This window comes from Girardinichthys multiradiatus, chromosome X (genome assembly GCF_021462225.1).
Source record: "Girardinichthys multiradiatus isolate DD_20200921_A chromosome X, DD_fGirMul_XY1, whole genome shotgun sequence".
Classification (NCBI taxonomy): Eukaryota; Metazoa; Chordata; class Actinopteri; order Cyprinodontiformes; family Goodeidae; genus Girardinichthys; species Girardinichthys multiradiatus.
In genome coordinates this window covers 20607074-20633384 of record NC_061817.1, presented here as the reverse complement: position 1 = coordinate 20633384, position 26311 = coordinate 20607074, and the positions used below count along the sequence as shown (strand labels likewise).

The 26311-nt window shown below is 39.2% G+C and overlaps 1 protein-coding gene across 5 annotated transcripts; it reads left to right on the top strand.

Moving 5' to 3' along the window:
• Positions 1 to 499: 499 nt before the first annotated feature.
• On the top strand, positions 500 to 26061 carry LOC124862702 (TOM1-like protein 2). Of its 5 annotated transcripts, XM_047356765.1 has the most exons (16): positions 500 to 605; positions 7003 to 7087; positions 8342 to 8420; positions 9532 to 9681; positions 11562 to 11696; positions 11778 to 11921; positions 12022 to 12138; positions 13428 to 13561; positions 13848 to 13890; positions 17638 to 17809; positions 18022 to 18136; positions 19020 to 19095; positions 19701 to 19775; positions 22730 to 22789; positions 23183 to 23219; positions 24392 to 26061. In XM_047356765.1, the coding sequence occupies exons 1-16, from the start codon at positions 554 to 556 to the stop codon at positions 24535 to 24537; spliced, it is 1620 nt and encodes a 539-aa protein (XP_047212721.1). In that variant the 5' UTR covers positions 500 to 553; the 3' UTR covers positions 24538 to 26061. The 5 variants fall into 5 exon arrangements, with proteins under 5 accessions (XP_047212721.1, XP_047212723.1, XP_047212722.1 ...); XM_047356767.1 differs by lacking the exon at positions 19701 to 19775; XM_047356766.1 differs by lacking the exon at positions 22730 to 22789.
• The last annotated feature ends 250 nt before the right edge of the window (positions 26062 to 26311 follow it).

The window sequence follows — 26311 nt, the reverse complement described above, 5'->3', positions numbered from 1 at the left end:
TAATATCCATTTGGAGAAAAGAAGAACAATAAAAACAAAAACAAAAAAAAACTTGCTAAATTCTGTTTTCTAGTTGTATATCCTTTAGAAACTTTACTAGTGATTTTACTATAACAAGTAAATCAGGTCTATATGTTTATCATTGTTATTGGAAATCACACTGCCCTTCTCATTTTCTCTCTTTCATTTGTGTACCTTTTGCATTCTACTATACCATGTTCAACCCTTTCTATTTCTCCACAATGTGCACAGGCAACTAATGGATTTTTCCCTTTAATATTTAAACCTACTATTTAGACTCGTGTGCCCAATAATTAATCAAGTTATCCATACTTCCTCTTGCCTCTTCATTACAGAGCCACTTGTGTTTACCTCCTTTAATTAAGTGCTACGTAGCTTTTTTTCTGATTATGATTGACACTGATTTCAGCCAAGCAAATTCAGGGTTTGTTTCATTTCATCCAATAGAATTAATCGATGGGCGGGGCTTAGTCGCACAGCCGCTTCTGAGTTCAGTCTCAGTCATTTCCAAAGCGGGTCATTTATTGTCAAAATGGAGTTTCTACTGGGAAATCCGTACAGCACGCCTGTGGGCCAGTGTATAGGTACGTCAAGCCGTGAGGGTGTTTTATTAGAACATTGCTGTTTTGTTTTTACATTAAGATATTTAGAGTTCACTTTTAGGTTGGGTGGAGAGAGCAAGCTTTGCTGGCATCTTCCTAGCAAACGTCATCCACTCGGAATAAGCTCTCAGCTAACGTTAGCCAGAAAATCTGAACGATTTCTCTTTTCCCGACTTTTTGTTTCGGTAAATCACTCTGCATCTGTGAGGAAAGTGACTTGCAGCTTATAAGGAAGTTAAATCACTGAGATTTAATGCTAAGTGCGGGTTTTGGCAGATAGAGAAGGCTTGCTGAGATTTTGCTCAGTCTCCGAACAACAGTTGACCACACTGTTTGATCAGTGTCGTTCTTATTCATTTAAAACATCCAGACCCTATAATAATGTGGTGCTTTCTGCAGATCTCCAGAGGAGAAGGAAGCATTTTGGCGTACCACACCCCATGGCTGAATAGTTGTAGCTTATGTTTTGAATTACATCAGATTGTAATTGTTTTGACTCATCATAAAGTCATTTTGCAATTAAGGATTATACAGGTCAATACATTTAAATATTTATTTCAAAATGTTAATTAAAAGGGTGAAACTCGTATGAACTAGATTTTTTTACACGCACAGTTATATTTTTCAAGTGTTTGTTTCTGATCATTTTGATGACTATGGCCTATAACAAAAAAGAAAATCCTAATTTAAGTTTCTTAGAAAATTATAATAGGACATAAAACAGACAACAAACGATTTGCCATACAGAATTGTCAAGCTGGTGATAAGTATGTCCATGTATTGTCCCATATACATATACACACACACACATGCATGGTATAATTAGTCATAATAAAGTCAGCATCGCCATAAAGCTCGTGCTCTAAAATTTTGCACACTTTGGACAAAGTAGGGTCTATTGTGTTTTATTTCTACTGAGTAGACCAACACCAGCAGATGACATGAACCCCTAAATTATCATTTCCTGTAGAAATTGATGCTGGACCACCATCATCTTGGATTCTGTCCCTCTCCAATCCTCCTCCAGACTTAAAATAAATAAAATGCAAAGTTCACTTGACATGACTTTGGAACATGGAGCAAAAGTCCATTTCTTTAGCTCCTATTTGCTTCACAATCCTCCATGTTGCATGTGTGGCATTTTTCTACCACGCTTTTTACTTCAGTATGTTCTGTTTAAATGCCAAATAAAGCATTGACACTCCTATTTGTTTTATTTTTACAAAAAAATATTAAAGGTCACAAACTGTGATTCATAGAAACTGTGTTTATTGTAGGATAGTCCTGTGTTATAGAAGCTGTTGTAAGTTTCAAACCTCAGCAAAGTGTTGTTTTTCTGATTAGTGGAATCTACATATAATAAAACCAGACAAGGTAAATGTTTACCACTCAAATTTCCACAATGTTATAAAAACAGATACATTTAGAGAACTGGAAAATCTGTTTGAAATGTAAATGCTTTATCTGTTCAAGATTTAAGACTAGAAAACGTTTTAAGACGTTTCAGAATATCTTTTACTTGTTATTTTGTCATTTAATGCATTTCAATAAAAGTCAAATAGAAAAAGTGCATTAGTATTACCATTTTCTCTTGCATTCTACAGTATAGTCCTCCCTCTACCTTGTGTGGTAGTTTGCATTATGTTGCACATCTTGGGTTTCACCATTTCACAGAGCTGTCTGCATCCCTGGGCAGATCTCTATGTTGCTGCACCCTGTGGGGCTACGGCCAAATGACAGTGATCCATACCTTGCAGGAGATGGGCAAGCGATCATTTTACCTGGCCCCAAAGATGTTAGAGGAGAGATGCCTGTCAGGTGTTCATTTATTTATTTTCTTCATTTGTGGGTGATGAGGACTTGTTAAACAACTGGTATCAGAGGTTTAGTATTGCTGGCTGGGACTGAAAAGGTTAAATAAAAACACTTATGTGGACAAGGCAAGCAGTTGTAATGGAGAAAGGAAGGGGGTTAAAGGTCTGCACTGAGGAGGGATAGGCTGGAGAGGAACTTTGCAGCTTTGTTGGGGAGTACATGGTACAGCTTGTCACCATCAGAGGCACGTGATCAACTAGCTTCAGTTTTTCAATTGCCTCAACCTGTGGGGGTTGGGAGGATTTTGGCTCTACACCATGAAAAATGAATGCATTTCGTTTTATTACTAAAGCTCTAGTTGTTCCATGCCATTCCTACACATTTTTCCCTTCTGTTTTTCCTCCTCATTCCTTCTCGGCCACTTGGGCTCTGTCCCGCCCTGACCCTATAATCCATTTGAGGAGCTTACAGGAAGAGGGTTGTGGGTAATTCCTCCAGACTCATCTTCTAGATGCTCCTAATACCCAGAAGTTGGACGAAGCTTTAGGTGTCAGTACGGTTTGAAATTTCTGAAAGATAATAGTCTTTATTTCATCAGAAAGCTCAAATGGAACAATGTAGGGAGGAAATTTAGTCGGCAATGTGGAGTAACCAGCGAGATCATTTTCATTTACTGCATCGTGGTGTGCCTTGCATCCTCTACAGCTCTGGGAAAAAATATTAAAGCTGCAGGAAAAGCTCTTTGACTGCCTACTACCTCTTCTGGAAGATCTCACCACATCACAATTATGCAGGACAGAAAAAACATCATTTATTGTACATGTATTAGTACTAAAACTCGTTTTAAACCTGAACAAATACAGAACGTCTATGTGCAGAACTAATTCTACAACTTGCCCTGCAACTTTAAAACAGCAGCAACACGCAGGGAAGATTAGCCGCTGTCAGTAAAGTCTGCTATTTGGGAACATTAAGGTTTCTCGTTCAGCTACAGTGAAGAAAGAAAGGTGGACCGAACCAAAGCTTTATGTCAGCATTATTCAAAAGCGATGAGGTACAATTTAAAAATGTAACATTATGGTAACTTATTATGATATGGTAATTTAAAAAATTGGCATTTTTGAAGAAATACTTTTCACATAGAACAAATCTATCATACGTTCCTATTGTTTATTTGCGCAATTCTGCCCAAACATGATGTTATTGTCTTGTTACAATATAAATAATATTTTTAGATCACAGCCAACATTGACAGTCATGTCAAACAACCTCAAATACATGTTCCAACCTCTCATCATCAGTACAGCAACACTATACAAATCATATTCACTTGTGGGTTAAACTTAGCATATTTGAAATTGCGTCTCATTCATTTTATGTGTAACAGAAGTAAAACCTGTCTGAATTCTGAGAAAATCTTCTGTTGGCGCCACCTGCTGGTATGTTTGTTCCTTCAAACTGTCGCCCTCGCAAGAGTTTCCACGAGAGTTTGATTTGCTCAGTTGGGAGAAAAATCCAGTAGTCTGTGTTCCCTCAGCAGGCGAAGTTAAGAGCGTGAGCCCCAGTGTTTCAGACGGGAAACAAAAACCAGTCTGGTAGTGCGAACACCTAGTCTTTTTAAAAAAGTCGTGTAATGTGTCCCCAGCTTAAATCTCCACTCAACTCTTTAGTAGCCTTTTTTGAATTGCTAGAGCATACTGGTAAAATCTTTGTTCGCTGTTGAATAGAGTAAAAAAAAAGTACGTTTCAGTGCCGAGGTACAAACCAGACCCTGATTCTCCTTTTTTTTTGTGTGTGCACCATTAAACCCCCTATTATGTACACCAAAAAGACTCAACATTTGTTTTCTCACTGTTTGACAGTTAATCAGACTACACCTTTCCTGTTTTAGGTCAGTTAGGATTACCCCGGTTATTTCTATTTGCTGAAAGCCAGAATAATAAGAGAGGTTTTTTAAAAACCTGCCTCGAATTTCAAAATTTGCATACATGCCAACTTAAACTGACAGTTCTGATAAAAAGAAAAAGTTGATTAGTACTTAAATTATTAATTTATGCATAGAGCTGCAGGATTACAGAAAAACATATGTTTTCGACATTAGTGCCGAACTGCAATGATGACATTGATTAACCCACATTTTTTCTGCGTCTCTTCTTTTTTTTCTGATTGCACAGTTTTCCCACTACTCTGCATTAACCTTGTGCATCACGAGCAGTTGGACTCCATCCAGCTGCTCAAATGTACTTCAGATATGTAGAGCACACTTGAAATAGGGCTGTGCACTCATTGGAAGCTGTTGTCCAATTTTGGTTTAGGCTCCAACTGATCCCAAAAATAACATAATAGTCAAAAAACAATACAGTTTTTACATTATTTTGGCATATTTCAATTTGCAAGTAACATCTTACGTTTGTGATTTCTCCCCACTGTCGCATGTTCTCCTTTTCAGAAGCTGAAAATAAATAACAGTGATTACCATATATTTACCAAAATAACCATCATTTAAATTTTTTCCATATTCGAGCCACTTCAGCTGCCCTGACATGAGAAATAACATCCTACAATATATTCTCAGCATTATTCAAAAAGCGATGAGGAAGATAAATAGGGAAGGAAACCCTGAGTTTCAGCTCATCACTTCACCCTCTTCATTATTCCCCACTTGTAGCCAAAATGCTTTGAAAGACAAAAGTGAAGTGCAAAGAAGTGATCAGCTCTGACTTCTGTTTCTACGTGTTGTGGTATACAGCATATCCATCAAGGTAGACAGCATCACCACACACAGCCTGTAGACGTTTTGCCTTAACAGGTTGACTTCCCACTTTAAAGCCGACTGGTTTAAAGCATTGGAGGAAAAGCAGGTGTGCCGTGTGTGAAAGTAAAACAGGACAAAAGAAGTTCACTTCCAGTAGGATGTTTACACATGGCCTCTAAAAGGGGATCCTTAGAATAATGTAATGTAACTGTTTAACAGGCATGTATGCATGTAATAATCAGAATTAATGAGTTTTTTTTGAGAGTCTGGTCATACAATTGGTACCTTATTCATTGTCATATCAGTGTTCTGTTGACCGATGCTAAAGCTTGGCCACGGACCTTTACAGATGGACTCCATCATCCTTTTTTTCATTAATTTCTGCGGAACGTAACACAATTCAGTTGTTTCATTTTGTATTTTGATTCTGTTACATTATTTAGCTGTTTAAGTGAGAATTAGACAGTTGTTGGTGCAAAAAAATTGTATTTTAATATATTTTGAGCCATTTAATTTCTGAATTGAAACTGTTTTCTTTTTTTTTTTTGTTTAGAAAATTTGAACATTTTAACCCAGGCGTTGTACTTCTGAACTTAAATGATTAATAAATAAAGACATAAAAAACATGATTTTCCTCATCCTGCAGATTTCTGCAGCAACTTGTCTTCTGATTTATGAACCACTTTTTTTAAGCTCGGTTTACTCTAACTGCTCACTGGATCGGTCAAAAAGCGGTACTTATTAGAGATGCATTAATCAGGATTTTACTGGCCAACACGGGTCTGAAGTTTTCTTTGAGGTCTGACAATATAGGTAGTTGGGTACTATGTAGGTAGTTGCTTTGAATTAAACAGGAAATTGTTTACGACATTATCCCCACTGATGTATCAAAGAATATCCACCCACACCCAGGTTTGGTTTTTTGTCTCCCTTAAAGTGCATCACGCTGTGCTTACAGAGCTTCAAAAGTGGGAGTTTTCAGATTTAATAAATAAAATAAATCAGATTTTTCATTAATTGACCTGCAGATTGCTGGAGCTGATCAAAACAAATTGGCTGTTTCACTGATTGTTGTCGCTGATTGTTATGTTGTAAACTTAGAGGAGTAATAACTCCTCTTTTTTTAAAAACATGCTGACTTTTCCAGATAAACGTTCCTACAATAAGTAAGACAGTTCTATTACTGTAGTTTAATTTACATTTTTTACGTTAGTTTCTAGGGTTGCACAGATTGATCGCCCGGCCGATCAATCTGCCCCAATTTTCTTAATTTTGGGAGATTGGTGATCAGATGATACTTGCATGTTAAAATAAACTATTCCACTGATCTTATCTACTTGTCTTCTCTATTGTGCACGTTTTGTTTGTTTTTAAAATGTGAAAAATGATAGACTAAAGGAACAGCAATGCTGAAAACATTTCATTTATATTTGAGAGCACTACCTCATGTGCAGTTAAAACAAGTTTGTATGTTTTCACGAGTATTGTTCAATGTTTTTGAATAAAATAAGATTGGATCTTTCAAGGTGCATTGTGACCTTCTAACACCTGACCAATATTGGGCAAAATCGGAATGGTCAGGCTTTTTAAAGATCGGTGATCGGCCAGAAAACTGCAATCGGTGCACCCCTATTAGTTAAATTTTTCATGCATGCAGGAAGGCACTAGCATCTTGCATCTCTCAGGGCTTATTGATCCATATGTAAGATTTGTTTGTCTTAATTAGTTCTGAAATAATATGTGTAATACTATAAAAAATGGCAAAGTTTAAACAGCATTCTGGTTGACCTCTTTGTGTTTTTCCTCCAGAGAGAGCCACAGACGGAGGCCTACAGAGTGAGGACTGGACTCTGAACATAGAGATCTGTGACATCATAAACGAAACAGACGAGGGGTGAGCAATTTAATTCATTTTTATTATTATAGGTCTTGGGTTATCGTTCTGAAACATGTAGTGTGGGTCTGTGGCAGAAAAGCACTTCAACTCTCACGGCAGCTTGTAACAGAGCTTTCACTGTCTTATCGCAGGACGGACGGGCCGAGTGACTGAAGCGAATTATGCACTGCCTGCTGTTATTTGCCTGAAGTCAGCACACCAGACAGAAACTCTTTTGTTTGTTGTTTTCCTGTGTCACTGACTGAATGAATGAAAGATTTCAGATCCTGAACTGGCCTCCGACAATAAAAGATGCCCAGTCAGCAGTGGAGTATGAGACTCTAATTCTGCAAGATCTGTATTTGGAGAATTACCAAATGTAAATCTTTTCCAGTGCAGGCTGGAAAAGCCAAAAGAAACTATACTATTCAAGTATTTTCCGGGTCTTGATACGTATGGTCAAATATTATTTCCATACTTTACTCAATCATCTGTCTGTCCGTTTTCTTGAATCTCTCCTTTCTCCATCTTCCTTTCATGTCTGATTTACAGTCCTCAGGCCCACACTCACCATTTGTCTTGTGTGCCACCATCTCTGCCACCCAGCAGCTAAAACAGAAGAGGAGAAAACATGGAACATCTTTCCTTCAAGGTCTTCAGTAAATCATTTCAACTCCAAAAACTGAAATTCTGGAGATCCAGAGTATGTTTTGAGTAACCTTTTGTTAGATGTCATCCTAACACAAGCTTTGTGTGCCTTTTGCACACAAAGCTTTCTCAAAGCAGATGGTGTGTACTTGAACAAGATAGAACAAAACAGATGCACGCCCAATAAAGAAAGAATCTGAAACAGTATGTGCACTGAATGCATACTCACAAAAACATTTTTCCTCTGTCTACATCCATCTTTATCAGTTTTAGCAGCCTTGCTAAGTACCTGTTATGAGCATTATGAGCTTATGAATGAGCTCATAACAGCTTATTGTGCCCCATCTTCATTGAGGGGAAGGATAGTATTAGGCAGAAAGCCAGCCTGAGCTCTTTATGCATGGGTAGCTTTGATCTTGCTTTTTGGAAGAGGCGTTCTCTAGTCACTCAAAGGAGAAAGGGACAGCCAGATGGTGTGACAGTTCTTCTCAGTCCCACTCAAATAGTTTCACTCACAGACTGACTGGCATCTGTTATTGTGGCCCCGAAAAGAGTCCATTCCAACTAAGTCAGTGGTGTTATGCTCGCTCTCAGGGGGGGCACTTAATGCTGTTTTCTGTCCAGGCCAAAAGATGCCATGCGGGCCTTAAAGAAGAGACTCAGCGGCAACAGGAACTACAGAGAGGTTATGCTGGCGCTAACGGTAGGTCGTTCATACTTCTAGCTGCATATGAATGCATATGTGCTGACAGTGGAGAGATAACATGGAGTTTAGTGCAAAGAAAGCTCATGTGTTGCACACACATAGACATACGAATGAAAAGCATGAGACAGTAATTTGGTTAATTCATTTTCCTTTTCAGTTTAAAAAAGGCCCGAATGGCCTGTAGAAGGAAGCCTAAAAAACCTAAATAGATATAAAAGTGCAGAGACTTTGGCCAAAAGCACATTTAAAAAACTCTAAAAACATAAATCATGAAATATAGGGTGCAGTCAGTTCATCAGCAGGTGGTAATAAGAGGGTTCCTACCTCGCCTTGAAAAGGCTGAAATTTGATTTCAGTATTTTCCACGCCTGGCTAGAATGAAAAGATCTTCCTTCCTTCCTTCTTTCCTTCCTTCCTTGCTTCCCTCCCTCTACCCTTTCTTTTGTCCATGCTCTTTCACTGTGTCCTTTGACCTTTTTTTCTTTGTGTCCTTTTTTCCTTGCCTTCTTCCCTTCCTTAAAATGAATGTAAGGGACAGATATCTTTTTACATGGAAAACTTGTGGGAACTCTGTAATAACGCCGTCCTTTCTTTGGTTCATAGAAAACCCCTAGTATGTTTTGAATGGCTGGAAAGACCTAGATAACTGCCAATTGTTTTTTAAAACAGCATGGTTTTAGTCACTTTACATGGTCATTGTGAACTCTGTTACACTTCATCCAGCTGCTACAGATACTTGCACTATTCATATTGCCCTACATATATTTTTTATATCTGTACATACCTTTCTAATCTATTCATTTTTTTTTTCTGCCACATTCCTTCCTGTTGTTGAATATGCTTATACTTATACTGTCTTGCTTTTACTTGTTTTCCTGTTTTTTATTGGGAGCCTAGCAACGTAATCTCGCTCATATGTACATTGTGAATGTGCAGTTGAATGACAATAAAGTCTAAAAATCAAAAGTCAATAGGGACAGTTAACCTTAACAGCAAGCAGCAGAACACAAAACGTCTACCAAACCTGATGCTCGTGGAAATTCCTCCCCTTTCTCCTCTGTTTCCTTGTTTATAGCGTCTCTCTGCTTGATCGTTGCACTTTCTGCAGGTGTTGGAGACATGTGTAAAGAACTGTGGTCACAGGTTTCATGTCCATGTGGCCAACAGAGATTTTATTGATGGCGTCATGGTCAAAATCATCTCCCCCAAAGCCAACCCTCCTACGATAGTGCAAGACAAAGTGCTGTCCCTCATACAAGTAATAAGCTTTTCTTTTCTTGCCTGTTTAGTCATTATTTTTATCACAATCTTTGTACATTCTGCTTCTCTGTTACTGCTTAAAAATGCCTTAAAGGTTTTTAACAGTGGTGCTGTGGTGCAAAACAAACATCGGCCTACAAAACGTTTTTAGCCCATTAACTTTTTAATATTTTGTCATGTTAAAACCACAAACTTCAATGTATTTTATTAAGAGTTATGAGTGAGACCAACACAAATTAGAGCCTAATTTTGTATTGTATGGAACATAATACATGGTTTTTAATGTTTTTATTCAAATAAATATTTGAAAAGTCTCGTGCGCCTTTGTATTGAGCACTCGAGTCAGTAGCACTAACCTTTGCTGCGATTACACCTACAGGTCTTGGGGTATATTTCTACCAGTTTTTTTACTTGTGAAGGGTGACATTGTTGCCCATTCTTCTTTGCAAAATAGCTCAGGCTTACTCAGTTTGGAAGAAGAGTGTCTATGAACAACTGTTTTCAAGCCTCGCCAGGTATTTAATTGGATTCAGGTCTGGACTTTGACTGGGCCAGTCTAGCATATGATTTTACTTAGATTTAAACTATTCCATTCTATTTGTGGCTGTACGTTCAAGGTTTGTAGTCCTGATGAAAGGCGAATCTCCTCCCTAGTCTCCAGTCTTTTCTAATCTCTAACAGGTTTTCTTCCAGGATTGCCCTGTGTTTAGTTCCATCCATGTTCCCATCAACTCTGACCAACTTTCTTGTCCCTACAGATGACAAAAACATCCCCTTAAGGATGAAGCTGCCACCAACATGTTTCACCATGAGAACGGGACCTTCAGGGTGGTGTGGAGTGTTAGTTGTCTGCCACACGTTGCGTTTTTTGTATGTAGGCCAAACAATTCAGCTTTGGCCGCACCAGACTTCTTGCAAGCTTCAAACAGGACTTCTTATGACTCCTTTTAACAAAGGCTTTCGTTCTTTCACTTTGTCATAATAATCACTTTTGGGGAGTGCACAACTAACCTAACCTTTATAGATTCTTCCACCTAAGCTGTGGATCGTTGCAGCTCCTCCAGAGTTACCGTGGAGTTCTTGGCTGCCTCCCTGATTAATGCACTGATTGTGCTGCCTGTCATTGTAGGTGGATCGCCATGTCCACCTACGTAGGTTTCCAGTTGTACCACGCTCTTTCCATTTTTGAAAGATGGACAGAGCAGTGCTTAGTGAGTCATTCAAAACCCGTGGATGTTGTTTATATCCTAACCCTACTTCAATCTCCTCCACAACTTTCTCCCTGATCTGTTTGCTGTGTTCCTTGGTGTTCATGATGCTGTTTGTTCAATAATGTTCTCTATCAAACCTGTGATGTCTTCACCATACAGCTGGATTTTACTTTATTTAATATTAGGTGACGTCTGAAAGAAGTTGGTTGATTTTCTTTAATTAGGGAATACTATATATTTTCTTTTCATTTTGCAGCTATATGATACTTTGTGTTTGATCTGTCACATAAAATCCCAATAAAGTTATTGAAGTTTGTGGTTGTAACACAACAAAATGTTGAGAAGTTCAAGAAGTGTGAATGTTTTTGCAAAGCGCTGCAGGTCGGGTGGGTTCCTTATGCACCACTTCCCAGATATTTAACAGCAGTTCAGCTTCTAGTGTTGCTGTTTTATCATCTCAAGGCTTGTTTAAATATTTATCAGCATTTGCACAAGGAATGTTTATAGATTTAACTATTTATCCAGGATGATGCCATGAGTCATATTCTGTTTTATCAAGATTTTTTCTATAGTTTACAAAGAAAGAGCTTACTTTATTCACTTACTTTAATTTTCAGTGGTTATCAGAAAAAAATATTTTTATGATTTATTTGTTTTTTCCTATCAGTCCTGGGCCGATGCCTTCAGGAGCAGTCCCGATCTTACTGGCGTGGTCCATATCTATGAAGAGCTGAAGAGGAAAGGCGTCGAGTTTCCAATGGCAGACCTGGATGCTTTGTCTCCGATTCACACGCCACAGAGGGTAGGAATAAAAACTGTCCCTGCATGTTTGTAGAGGATTTAAAAAAAAAAATTTATTGGAAGTTTTGCTTTCAAATCATAGGGCACACCTGAAGTGGACCCAGCCATGATGAAGTACCTTGCTCCTAACACATCGGCTGATGATGCTCCTAAACCCAACCAGCCAACACCCGCTGCCACGCAGGCCTCCAACATCCCCAGCCCTGTCACTGCGACCCCTGAACAGGTGATGACCACTTTATGAAGGCATTTGTAGCCATTGATTTGCAAGGAAGTAATGAATAAAAACAGACTGGAAGCCCTTTATTGAGTTCTTGTGCATTCAGATTGCCCGGCTGCGGAGCGAATTGGACATCGTGAGAGGAAACATTAAAGTCATGTCAGAGATGCTTACGGAGCTGGTCCCTGGCAAGGAAGATGGTTCTGACCTGGAACTGCTCCAGGTAAGATTTGAACCTTCGCATTTGATATGCTACTTCAAACTATAGTAATGTGCATTCATAAACGGTCTTATATTTCCTCGAGAACCCATCTGAAAAATGAACTCTTTACCTTGCTGTTAAATTACCAGTTGGTAAGCAAATATACATGTAATGCAAACACAGGCCCCATAGATCAATCAGGCCTTGTGACCCGACCGGGTCCGGCTGCTTTCACAGACAAAGCCGCCCCTCTTTTGAAGCCTATGTTGCTCCCTAGACCACGAGGAAAGAGAGCTGACCAGCCAATCAGAAACTGATTTTTGTGTAAGTAGGGCAGCAGGTTAACAGGGAAAAAAAAAATTTAATGTCAGCAAGTTTGGACTTCCAAGACAGCATCTGAGTGACTGAGAGCTTGTGCAGCTGCAAAACGTTAGCAGCGATTTTAATAACATGATGGATGTTTTGTTTTGGTACAGTGTTTGTTATTTTGAGAAACCTTATTGTTTTGCTGCACCTGGGCTCTTTGTGCAGAGAGTTTGCATTTTCTCCCTGTGTGTGTGTTCTCTAGGGGTCCCCTGGCTTTGGTCTCTGTAAATAGCTCTTTGGCACCAGCCTCCCTGCAGCCCTGATGGATAAGCGGGATAGATGGATGCTTATTCTTTTGATTGAGCCACTCTAATGGCCAAACTAAATGTTGATTTTGGCCAGATCACCTAATCGGGCCAGGCAATCTGAAGTGGGCATGAGGAAAAAATGGATTTTTTGGTGACAGGTCAAAATTAGGAGGTGTATGCTACAACAACGTTTTTTGAAAAACAAAAATTGATCACAGAAAATGAGTTGTTGTAGCACAGTGTGTCCACCAGGGGGTGTGCTGTGTCAAGTTTTCACACAATTTCAGTTGAAGGTGTGAGACTGAGGGACTGATGTGAGATTCCCTGAACTGGCAATCAGCCAGCGGTACAGGGACCCGTGCAGAGTTTAATCTGCTCTGGCCAAATCCACTCAGGTATTTGTGTCAGCCCCACAGATTTGGCTTGCTGCTCACAAACTGCTGCCAGTTATGATCATTATGTTAATCTTTTTCATGTTGCTACATAATCATACAGAATAAAGTTGAATGAATATCCTCATCTCGGTCAAGGATTTTTTATGTAAAAAGTAGTCACATATATATTATATTATATTATTAGCAACGCATTTTTGCCTTTTTTTTTTGTTTTTTGCTTGCTCTATGGGATCCTCACAGCTCTTTTGTTTTGTGTCCCTTCCCTCCGTGCATCAATCTGTCGCTGTGTCCCTCCGTCCAGGAGCTGAACAGAACGTGCCGCGCCATGCAGCAGCGGGTGGTCGAGCTGATAAGTTGTGTGTCCAACGAGGAAGTGACTGAGGAGCTGCTGCACGTCAACGACGACCTCAACAATATATTCCTTCGATATGAGAGGTGCATTCAGTCAAAGCCAATTTCTCTTGGGCAGTGACATCTTAGAACATGTGCTGGATTACAGATAACGGTTCCTCTTAATCCTCCTAAATATGACAAAACATGCTTTGATTAATTTGGTTTTTATTACAATGAAGGGCTCTGTGCAGAACTCATTCCTCTGAAGCATTTTTCAGTTTTGCTTCCATGTTGCCAAAACGGCTCGGTCATATGGTGTTTGAAGATGAGACGCGTGGGCCGTCAAAGCATGATGTGAAACATTCACAGGATTTTGTTTTTCTCACAGGTATGAGAGGTACAGGTCAGGCAGGGCGGCTCAGAACAATGGGGTAAGTAATCATGAACTGAGACTTTGCTTGTAAAAAGACATAAAACAAGCACCACAGCTGTATACGTTTTTTATTACATTCAATTCCATTATCACATGGGTTATTATATTTGATTCTGCCACAGTGCTTTGTTCGTTTGTGTTGACAGAAACAAATATGAGAGCAGTCTTAGATTTTATTCCAGCCTCCTCGGTTTAGCAGTGGAATGAATATGAACCTAAACTGACATGCTAGCATCTGAACCCTCTACATGTTCTAGGTTGTTGGCCTCTATGTTTACCTGCTGCTTAATTTCTAGGGCCTCAGTATGCTTTCAGAGTTTTTACAAATGAAAATCACTCACTAATCATTTATAAGAGAAGCTTTTTAACCATACGAGCAGACAGAGATTTAAAGAGGAGCGGCAAATGTAAAGGAGGTGGACTGGCAGTACTTGTGAACAACAGATGGTGTAATCCAGGACATGTTACTGTGAAGTGTCATCTCTGCAGTCCAGATATTGAACTGTTGGCAGTAAGTTTTCGTCCATATTATTTACCCAGAGAGTTCACCAGTGTTATTTTGGTAACAGTTTACATTCCACCTTCCGCTGTTGATGACACCGCATGTGATGCCATCAGCTCAGTTGTTGCTAAGCTACAGACACAAAACCCCAATGCTTTTGTGGCAATTTCTGGTGATTTTAACCATGCTTCACTCTCTGCTACACTTCCAACGTTTCAACAGTTTGTCAGCTGCTCTACCAGAGAAAACAAAACATTGGATTTGTTTTATGCAAATGTCAAGGACTCATACATCTCTACAGCAAGACCTCCTCTAGGCAAATCAGATCACAATCTTGTTTTTCTCTGCTCGAAATATAAGCCCCTTGTTCAGAGGCAACCTGTAATAAAGAGGACTGTGAGAAAATGGTCACAGGAAGCTGAAGAAGCTCTGCAAGGTTGCTTTGAGGTTACAGACTGGGACGCACTGTGCCAGCCACATGGAGAGGACATCAATGCCATGACTGAGTGTGTAACCGACTATATAAACTTCTGTGTGGATAACATCATCCCCACCAGAACCGTGAGATGCTTCCCCAATAACAAACCTTGGATCACCAGTGACCTGAAGGACCTGCTTAACAAGAAAAAAAGAGCCTTCAGAGAGAGAGACAGAGAATTATTGAGGATTATACAGAAGCAACTTAAAGTCAAGATAAGAGACAGCAAGGAGGTGTACAAGAAGAAGCTGGAGAGCAGGCTCCAGCAAAACAATATCAGAGATGTGTGGACAGGGATGAAGAAGATCACAGGCTTCAAGCAGAAGGATGATCAGACCGATGGAGGTCTGGACAGAGCCAATGAACTGAACGTATTCTTCAATAGGTTCAGTTCAGAAACCAGCTTTGCATCCTCCTCTCCTGCTCACAGCCAAACAGACATTCCACCTTCCTTTGACCCAGATAACCCACAGCTGTCCAGTAACACCTCACATTTTGTATCTTCCACCTCAGCCCTAGACTCTTCTGCTTCTACATGTTTGCCTTCAACCATATCAGAAGATGCCGATGCTTCCTTTGCTTCCCCCTTCCACCTGTGTGTCTCAAGAAGTCAGGTGAAGAGACAACTGGAGAGACTGAATAGGAATAAGGCTGCAGGTCCAGATCATGTCAGCCCTAGAGTCCTGAAGGCCTGTGCAGAGCAGCTCTGTGGGATTCTGCAGCACCTCTTCAACCTTAGCCTGGCCCAGAAGAAGGTTCCGGTGTTGTGGAAGACCTCCTGTCTTGTTCCGGTACCAAAGAAAACTCACCCATCAGTCCTCAATGACTATAGACCTGTTGCCCTGACATCTCACATCATGAAGGTCCTAGAGAGACTCCTGTTGGCCCACCTGAGTAAGCAAACAGTAAACCATCAGGATCCCCTTCAGTTTGCTTATCGCTGTGGAGTAGGAGTTGAAGATGCCATCATAAACCTGCTTCAACAAACCCACTGTCATCTGGACAAAGCCAGTAGCACTGTGAGGATCATGTACTTTGATTTCTCCAGTGCATTTAATACAATCCAACCTGATTTGTTTTGTCAGAAACTCCAGAAGACTCAGGTGGAGGCCTCAACAATCTCCTGGATCAAAGACTACCTGACAAACAGACCATTCCTCTTCACTCTGTACACCTCAGACTTCCAGTACAAGACAGACTCCTGTCATCTGCAGAAATACTCGGATGATTCTGCAGTTGTGGGGTGGATCAGAGATGGACAAGAAGCTGAGTACAGGAAGGTGGTGGACCTCTCTGTGGCATGGTGTGGAAACAATCATCTCATGTTGAACGTGAATAAAACAAAGGAGATGATTGTAGATTTTAAGAGAAACAGGAATAAGTCAAAAACTATTTCTATCATGGGAGAAGAAGTGGAGGTGGTGGAGGAGTATAAATACCTCGGTGTTCACCTGGACAACAGACTAGAGTGGAGATGCAACTGTGAAGCCATCTACAAGAAGGGACAGAGCAGACTGTACTTCTTGATGAAGCTTAGGTCCTTTGGTGTTTGAAGCAAGATGCTGCATATCTTCTATACTATAAGTCTGTTGTGGAAAGTGTGATCTCTTCTACCATCATCTGCTGGGGAAGCAGCATCAGAGCCAGGGACTTAAAAAAGCTCAACAATCTGATAAAGAAGGCTGGCTCTGTTCTGGGGACTCCTCTGGAACCACTGGAGATCATTGTGGAAAGAAGGATTCTTCATAAAATGAAGAACATTATGGAGAACTCTGAGCATCCTCTTTATGAGACTGTCCTACAACAACAGAGTGTCTTCAGTCAGAGGCTTCTTCAGATCTGCTGTAAGACGGAGCGCTACAGGAGATCCTTCCTGCCCACAGCCATCAGCATCTACAACGGATCTTTGAGGAAACCTTCATAATATGAGCTATAACAACATTTAATTTCCCTTTGGGATTAATAAAGTATTTTTGAATTGAATTGAATTGAATTGAATAAAAAGATGCCCCCTTATAACTCTGCAGAAGCTGCCAAGATCTACAGCCCACTCCACCAATCTGGCTTTTATAAAAGAGTGTTAATAAAGAAAGGAAAGCCATAAAATACACTTCTTATGTCCCTTTTTATAATTTGCAGCAAGATATAAAAGAGACAGGGCAGACATGTGGAAGAAGGTGATCTGGTCAGATGGGACTAAACTGAACTTTTTGGTGGCAGTGAATTGACACCGCACATCAGCCTTAACAAACCATCTCCTCTGTGATCAATGGGGGTGGCAGCATCATGGTGTGGGGATGTTTTCTTCAGCAGAGACAGTAAGGCTGGGCTAATATGAATTCAGATATTTGTGTAGCCCAGGTCTAATTTCTCTTCCAGTTTACAATAATGTGCTACTTATGTTGGTCTGTTGCATAAAATCCTAATAAAATGGGACAAAATGTGAAAATGTTGAAGGGGTACGAGTACTTATTGGAAGGCACTTTACCTCTTTTCTTTTGCAAAGCCTCTAAACCTGTGATTCAAAATATTGTCTGAAAAGGTCAGATATGAATGTTGTCAAATACTGGTCCTTCTCAAAATATTAGCATATTGTGATAAAGTTCATTATTTTCTATAATGTAATGATGAAAATTTTACATTCATATATTTTAGATTCATTGCACACTAACTGAAATATTTCAGGTCTTTTATTGTTCTCTTCTAACCTTTGAATATTTACACTTATTTATGTTGAAAGTTTCTCTTCTCCTCTCTGTCCTCAGATGTTGGCTGATGCTACAGAAGATAACCTCATAGACCTGGGCCCGGGCTCTCCCTCTGTGGTTACACCCAGAAATATGTCAAGCCCTCCGTCCAGCTCCGCCCCCAGAGCCTCAGCCTCCCCAACCCACAACACGTCCACACCTTCCATATCTACTGTACTCGCTAGTCTTGGTAAGAGTAATATTAATATTAAGAGCTTCCTCAAGCTTAGTTCAAGTGTTTTTGGAGGAGCAGCAGTTCAAATGATATAACCAATATACCTAAAATCAATTCTTCTTCGTCCAAATCCTCATTAGTTTTTGTTTTATTTTCACTCTGGATTTAATTATTTAATGCATAACAGGAAAGGCACTCAATGTTCCTCTCCTCGTGTCTTGTTCCAGATGTAGGTTCTGACAATGTGAGCGGAACCCTGACGTCTCTGTCGGGCCACAGCAAGGATGACTTTGACATGTTTGCCCAGACCAGGAGCAGCTCACTGGCTGAACAACGCAAAAAGTAGGTCTTCATATCACTTATCGGTCTGTGTTTTATTTGAATTGCTAAATATGCAAATCCCTCCTTCCTGATCATTTCTTGAGCAAATGTCAATATCAGTGATGCGCAGTGGGGGAAATAATTATTCGATCACTAATAATTTTGTATTTCTAAATTAGGTTTAAAATGACTGATTTTGATTACAAAGGATAAAATATCTGCTACATGTAAAAGGTAATCTTTTTTCATGTCACTGATTGAAACAGGCTTTGATCTCTTTGCAAAAAAACAGCCCAAAGCATATTATGTCCTTCTCCATGCTTAACTATGGGGCTCATCATGTTTGGGTCATATTTACCATTTGTTTTCCTTCAACCACAGAGTGTCAAGTTGTAAGACCTCAGCATTTTGTCCTAAACGTCCTCTGAACCATTTAGATGTTTACTGAAGAACTTTATATGAGCCCGTACCCGTCTCGTCTCTATCAGAGGGCTGCAATATTTCAATCCTTCACTGCGTGCTACTATTGGTGTAGCTGGTAACTGTGCTCCCAGCTGCCTTCAGGTCATTTCTAAGCGCCAGTTATGAGATTCTGGACTGAACCCTCATGGGCCCTTTGTCATCCTCAAACCATGAAGCAAGATCTTTCACAGTTTCTCTAAGCTCTTTTTGATGGTCACACTTTCCCTCCCAATGTATTTTGGTCTTTGTTGGCTTTGTGATTTTGACCTTATACTATTCCAGCCATAATATAGATTTTAACGGTGCTTCTACAGAGGTTGGAGATCTGTATCTCTGCTCCTTGAGATTTGTCTAATCTTCATCAGAATGAATCTTATCTGTTTGTGTTTTTCTGCTACCGAATTGTCAGTATTAACTTTAGTTTTATTGGTTTGGTGCACAGTGTAAAATATGAAGAGCCCCAGGCTCTGGGAGGCCTAGCTTCTGCTTTGGACGTGAGACAACAAAACGCAAGTGGGGTGAGTACATGGGAACATGCAGTTTATGTCTGATTTACCATGTATGACGCAGGGAGGGTAGCTTATATATACATGTTGCTTATCTTTACTACATTTAATTCCAGAGGAAAGCAAGTAGGCATGTTTAAATTAAGTGCTCAAAATGGGTAAAAGCAGGTTAAAACCAGTGTTGCAGACAGATCTACTCTGGATCGTTTTGCCAGATATTAACTGTTGGTTCTCTCAGAAACGCCAACTCAGGACCCACTCACTAGTTTCAATATGTTTCTGTGCTTTTCTCAGCAGACATTGCCATTTATTTGGAAGTTATCTCTTGGTGTGTTTCCAAAGCCTGAGAAATTTTAGTCATTAATTACATTTCTCTTTTTAGCATCTTTTACATTTTATAGAATTAAAATTATTTTCCCCACTTTTTTTTCCTCATCTTTCTGTTTACGGAATGAACCTTTTATTTCTCTTTTATTCTTTTGTTTTTAATTCTCTTTGAATGAAAGTCGTGTCTCGCACTTTTGACTTCTCCTCTGTCGTTTTTCTCTGGATTGTGTGCTATGCTGTGGTGGGGCCTTTCTTCTCTTGTGTAAGGTCTTATTCTGTTGTTGATTCAGCTGAGGGTAAAGGGGGATGATAACCCAGCAGATCAGGAGCTGCCCATAGACAGCTGGCTTATTACCCAAGGAATGGTGAGGACTCTTATCCACAGTGTGTCCTCCTAGCCCTCCCTTCATCTTTACCAGCATCTACGCTTGCATCATCCATCATCTTCATCAGCTGCTTTTTTTTTTTTTTTTTTGCCTCACTTTACCACTCCGGTTTAAAATCCTTAACCAACCCCAATAACTTTTATTTTTAATACAGATCTATTCTAGTGGTGGGGAAAATTATGCTAAAAATAAAACATGCCAAATACAAGGTGGCTTTGCTAACTTTATAACATATATTTTAAGTGGGTTAGTTGAGAACATGTCAAATTTTTTTTTATTGTATGCGCAGTTTTTATATAGTTTGTTTCACTTTTAAAATATGGATAATTTATTTTATTTAAGATATGACTAATTTTGCCCACTTCTATTATACTCTCTTTGTTTGAGCACTAAACACTACTCTCATAACTGTCAGTGACGTTAAAGCCACCTCTTCATAGATCTAATAATGTCCCCCATGGTTCTTATTAAGCATTTATATGCTTAATATAAACTAAAACAAAATGAGTGGACATACTTCCCCAATGCAGCAAATCACACCAACAATTCAGAGCTAATTTGCAGTTTGAATTTGTTTTTTTTGTTTTTTTAAATGTAAATATAAATTGATTTGCAGTTGTTAAGAATAGCATCTGCTGTTTGAATATTTGATCATTTAATATGACATCTAGGACATAGTCCAAGAACCATCCTGGACAGAGCCGGCCCCAGACATAAGCAGACCTGGTAGCTGCTTAGTGCACCCCCATGCCAGCAGGGGGTGAAAAAGCCATTCAGTTTTCAAACACTATATATCAGCTTGTGTTGTTGGTTGTGGTCATTTTTATGAAAAATGAACCAACTTTTATATGTGCTGTTGGGTTTGATGTTTTTTTTAAATAATTTAAAAAACTTCACTAATTGAAATTATTTATTATTATAACATTTGAAAGATGATTTTGACAAGTCCACTTTGTATAAATACACACAAAAACATTTTAATATTCAGTCATTTTGAAGTGGCCCAGAAAGAGTCCCCTGATAGGTATTCTGGGGAGGCTGCTAAAGATTAGGGTGATGGCAAGGAGGCTGGCACCCTTAAGGAGGTGTAGCTCATCACCAGAGACACCAGTGGACACAAGTTAAAAGCTAGTGAGCATTATTGCTAGATCATTTTCGACATGACGTTTTTAAATAAAATGTGAATAAAAACAGACGAATATTTTCAAAAATAATACCCCCTTACACACTTCTCGTTTGAAAGAAAATGTTTGCCAGGGTTATGAATAATGTTGGGCCTAAAGATACGTGCTTGTAAGTGCAACCAATTAAACTTGGCCCCCTCATTCTTGATTCTCCTTGGTCCCAAATGCCGTAAACCAGATATGCCCTGCAGGAGCCAATGAGTGAGTAGGAGAAATACCCCAATCTCCAGAATTTATTTACAACATTAATATTCCACAAATCTTCATCTGGAATGCCATTTGTTTAATACATAAGGCAGACTGTCTAACATCCAGTTTAGGGAGCTCATCTTTGGCTCAGTAATTAACTCTAAAAATGCTCTTTAATACTTAATGTGTAAACAAATAAAAAGGCAGTGGTGGCTGGTGGGCAACCGGGCTCCTAAATGAAATTCAGCTTTGGTCCCCATTCAACCTTGGGCCAGCTCTGATCTTGGAGCGCATCTACAGAGTGCAAGGACAAAGATGCCACAGTTCTGGTGTGGGTTGTGGCCGCCCTGTCTTAAGGCCACACATAAAAACAATCAAAATCTTTTAATATGTTCTCTTTGTTCTCTTTCTAGTATTTTTGGAAACTAATTGAAAAAGAAAAATTATGCTAAGACTGTGATTGCTGCGTTGTGGGGAGTTTTACCAGTTGTAAGAACCTCCACGTTCTGCTAGTAAATCATCTTAATAAAACAACTAACAAAGATTTAAGCTTTGTTGACATGGGAGTTTGTTTCAGTAGTTTTAGTTTAATCTAACCTTAAGTACAAAATGTTGCATTTTCTGACTTGTTAGGGACAAATGTCTTATTTTGCACTTCTCTGCAATGTTTTCTCATCTCTTCTTATAGATGCATGTGTTTTTGTTTTTTTTTGTCTTCTGAATGGGTTTTATAGCCTCACTGCCTCAACCTGTATTTTAAAAGGCTCCTCCCTTGCATAAACGATACTCTCACAAACTTCACCAGCATTTTGTGCTGTAAAACAGAGCCTCAGAATAAGGTTTTCCTGCCTGTGATGATTGGGTTGAGCTTAAAACTTAAAAATAAATAACCTTTGATGCATCAAAATAATTCGAAAGGGGTTTGTGAGGCTAATTGTGCTCTAATAAGTAGAAAGCAGGTGTTTAAATGTTACTACTTTTACTGTTTTGAAGGTTTTCCAACTTGTATAAGCACAGCAAACTCCTCATTTACTTCCTCATTGAACATTCTCATCAGACATTAACGAACCAAAATGCCACGCGCTCTGACATGGCTTCCAGCATCACTGCTCACCATGCAGCGCTGCGATTGCTAAGTCCCTCCACGGTCCCTGTGCTCTCAGCTTTCCGCATCCAATCAATCTCTGAATCCCGCTCAAGTGATTTGCTGATTAACTAATGATGTGGGATAAGGACTGCAGCTCATCAATCATCAGCTGTTCAGTCATGGTGAACGCAGTTAAATCAATGAGAGCAATATGTAAACTGGGAGATGCTGTTCTCATTTGTAGGCTTGCTAAACAGCTGATCATTATATCAGGAGAAGTTGTTTTTGTCTTTTGAGAAATTGTTATTTTTTTCATTTTGGGAAATTTTTTATCATCTTTGTCTGAGGTTTTGGTGATTCTTCTCTTCATTTGTGTGTGTTGCATCTCTCTTTATGTTTTTTGGGGTTTTCTTGTCTCTTATTTTTGTGGCTTTGTTGCGACCCTGTGGTTCGTCCACGGCTTTGCTCTATAGATCCCCGTATCGCAGTCCTCTGTCATGGATGACATAGAGGAGTGGCTCTGTGCTGACGTGGTGAGAGTTTTCTTTTATACCTTGATTTTCTTTTCTTTTCCCTATCTTTTATTTTCCTTTTTATTCATCTGTTTATGTTACTAATCATATTTTCCATTAACTTCATGTTGTTTTTTTTTTCATTTAAAGCCCACGTATTCCACTAATGTTGGATGTAACACTTAACGTTTAGTTCTGTCTAACTAAAGTTATCTGTGTTAGCTTGTGGAAGATATGGAGGGGCTTAGAAAGGTTCTTTGCTGTGTAAAATGTGCATGAATATCAGAGTCTTCATGGGCCACTTGGTGTGAATTTTATTAACAGCTGACTTGTGTGACCACCCGGTGTCCACATTTACCTTATTGTTTTGTGAAGGTTTGTATCTTCATAACTGCTTTTCTGTCTTTTAAATAGAAAGGAGATGCTGCTGAGGAGGGAGTGACTAGTGAAGGTACCTCTTACACAATTAATGCAGCACTTTTGCTTTGCAAACATGCTTTCATTACCTTTGAACCTTTTCAGATTTTGTCACATTAACAGAAGCAAATTCTTTTAGTGGGATTGCAGGTGATAGACCAACACAATAGAGCCTATAATTGTGAAGTAGAAGGAAAATGATACATGGTTTTGACAAATTTGTGGAACCGTACCTATTTTGGAGTCTATAAAATGTTTTCTTCCAGAACTGTCTTGTATTCAGCTCTATAAGTCTTCCCATCAACTCCACAGAATGATACTCCCAACACCGTGCTTCACCATTGGAATTGTGTGTTCAGGCCGATGTGCAGAGTTAGTCTTCTGGCACATCACAAATAGCATGAAGGCCAAACAGTTCAATTATAGTCTCATCTGATGCTTCTTATGGCTTCCTTTCAACAGTTTTTTACATCTAATGGTTGTGCACTCTAGAAAATTCTCACACCTGAGCTGTGGATCTTTCTTGCACTTCCAGAGTTACCATGGGCCTCTTGGCTGCTTCTGTGATTAATGCTCACCTTGTCTTGCCTGTCAGTTTTAGGTGGACGGCAGCAGAAGCTGCAAATGACCCGAGACTGGTACTGCACCCTCTGCACATGGTGTGCCCACTCTACCAACTGAGTGCCATACTCACCCAGTGAGATGTACAAACCTTGGGATATTGTTTTATAACCTAGCCCTGCTTTAAACTTCTCTACAACTATATCCCTGACCTGTCTGTTTTGTTCCTTGGTCTTCATGATGCTGTTTGTTCACTAATGTTCTCTAACAACTCTCTGAGGTCCTCACAGAACAGCTGGATTGAATTAGACACAGGTGGACTATATAAATGAGGTGACTTCTGTTGATGATTCAGTGCACTGGATTTTATTTAAGGGTATCAAAGTAGGGGCTGATGAATACATAAGCCTGACACAGTTTCCAGATTTTTATTTGTATAAAATGGTTTTTAAAGCCACGTATCATCATAACATCCCAATAAAATGCACTAAGTTCATTAGAAAGTGACAAAATGTGGAAATGTTCGAGGAGGTTAATGACTTTCGCAAGACACTACATTTCCTCATGGCTCAAAGTGTGGAAATTTGTATGAAATGTCCTTGCACTGATATCTGTGTCAAAGATGAATTGATTTCTTTCTTTCAGAGTTTGATAAGTTCCTGGAGGAGCGAGCTAAGGCAGCAGACACCCTCCCGTCTCCCCCTGGAGCTAACCCTCCTCACCCCACTCGTCCCCCCACTGGCTCCCACAAGAAGGCTGAACGGACAGAGGATGCCCTCTTTGCCTTGTAGACTGTTTTCAGCAAACATTAGCTTCTCCAACAGGGAACTGCAAGGTCATCCTAAACAATTCCCCTCCAAACCAGCTCTTTTATTTCCATTTTAGCACTGACTGGATGGAAGTGGTGTGGCAAATGAGCTCCACCTTCTTGCTCTTCCCTTGCGCAAACCCATGGAGCACACTGCCATGTTGCGTTTTACTGTAAATGGATGTATAAATCTGTTAATGTGGGATGTAGAACTCGCAGGCCTGCGGCTCATTTGCAGCGATCCCACCAAATGAAGACAACCTAATTCGTCTCATGTGGTGTGAGATTGTGTTATAATTCCGCTAAGATGAATTAATAGCAGAAATGCAGGCTTATGCATTGAATTTGTATGGAAGCATACAGTTAGACTAATGTTATTTTTACTATATTCAACTAATTGCCTATTTATGCATTTGTTATTCTAATGGTTTGATCTGTAATATGTGCGAGAGCGGTGGTTTTGGTTCATCAGTTATTTTCGATTAATCCGCAAATATTCCATTGAAGAATTCTGGTTTGTTTTTTAATAACTGTATTAAGTAATGTGGAAGGGAACACTGTGTTACCCTGCTTACCAATAACACTGCGAAGAAGAGGCTTATTTAATCACATCTCATCTTAATAAACCAGGCATTCGCTGCATTCCTCTAACCAAAGGGAATTATAACCACAGCCACAACAAAAGGAACCTCGTTAATGCATTTCAAACGACTAAAGGGAAGAAATATGCCCTTCGGATATTTTATGCATCTTTAAAAAAATACAAACGTGAACTGGGAACAACAAACAGCTGCAAGCACCTTTAGCCATTCCAAAGAATATTAAGGCTTTAATGACCAACTAGGATTTTATTTTTATATACTAAGAATATATAAAAAGTAAGAGTAATAAACTATGGATGTCGGTACATGTTTTGGTGATTGAGGAAAAAGTCTTGGTTTGGTTTTCCTTTAATATTTCAAATGATTAAAAACATAACAATCACAGGCAAAGCAGTGTTTTAAAAAAACAAATACACCATTTTTTTTCATAATCTGACGCAACAACTTGCAATAGCAAAGGCCATATATGGTAGGGGTAAGTTTGTTTTGGATCGGCCTCACGATCTTAAGAAAAGATGGGATCAAGTTAATATGTACATTAGTATTAACTTGTCAAAAGTTTAGATTTGTGCTCATTTTATATGTTCTTTATATTTGTAGTGCAACAATATGTGGGACAGCACCTCTGAAGTGCACATGAGAAACAGCGCCTCCTACAGTCAGGGAATGCGATGATCGAAGAATTGCATGCCTTTCTAGACATGTACAAATGGGTCCTATTTTTTTATTTCTTTTTACCAGTCAGTTTGTATTTTTGTTTTAAATATGAAACACAAATTTAACTAAATAAAAAAAATACCTTTTTGAAAAATAGAAAAAATAAGCAAAGTCATTTTTCTTTATGGTCTAGAATGGATGGCTTGGGGTGCGTTTTTTTTAATGATGGGCTTCCGTGTCTTGCTCATCTACAGGTCCTTCTCAAAATATTAGCATATTGTGATAAAGTTAATTATTTTCCATAATGTCATGATGAAAATTTAACATTCATATATTTTAGATTTATTGCACACTAACTGAAATATTTCAGGTCTTTTATTGTCTTAATACGGATGATTTTGGCATACAGCTCATGAAAACCCAAAATTCCTATCTCACAAAATTAGCATATTTCATTCGACCAATAAAAGAAAAGTGTTTTTAATACAAAAAACGTCA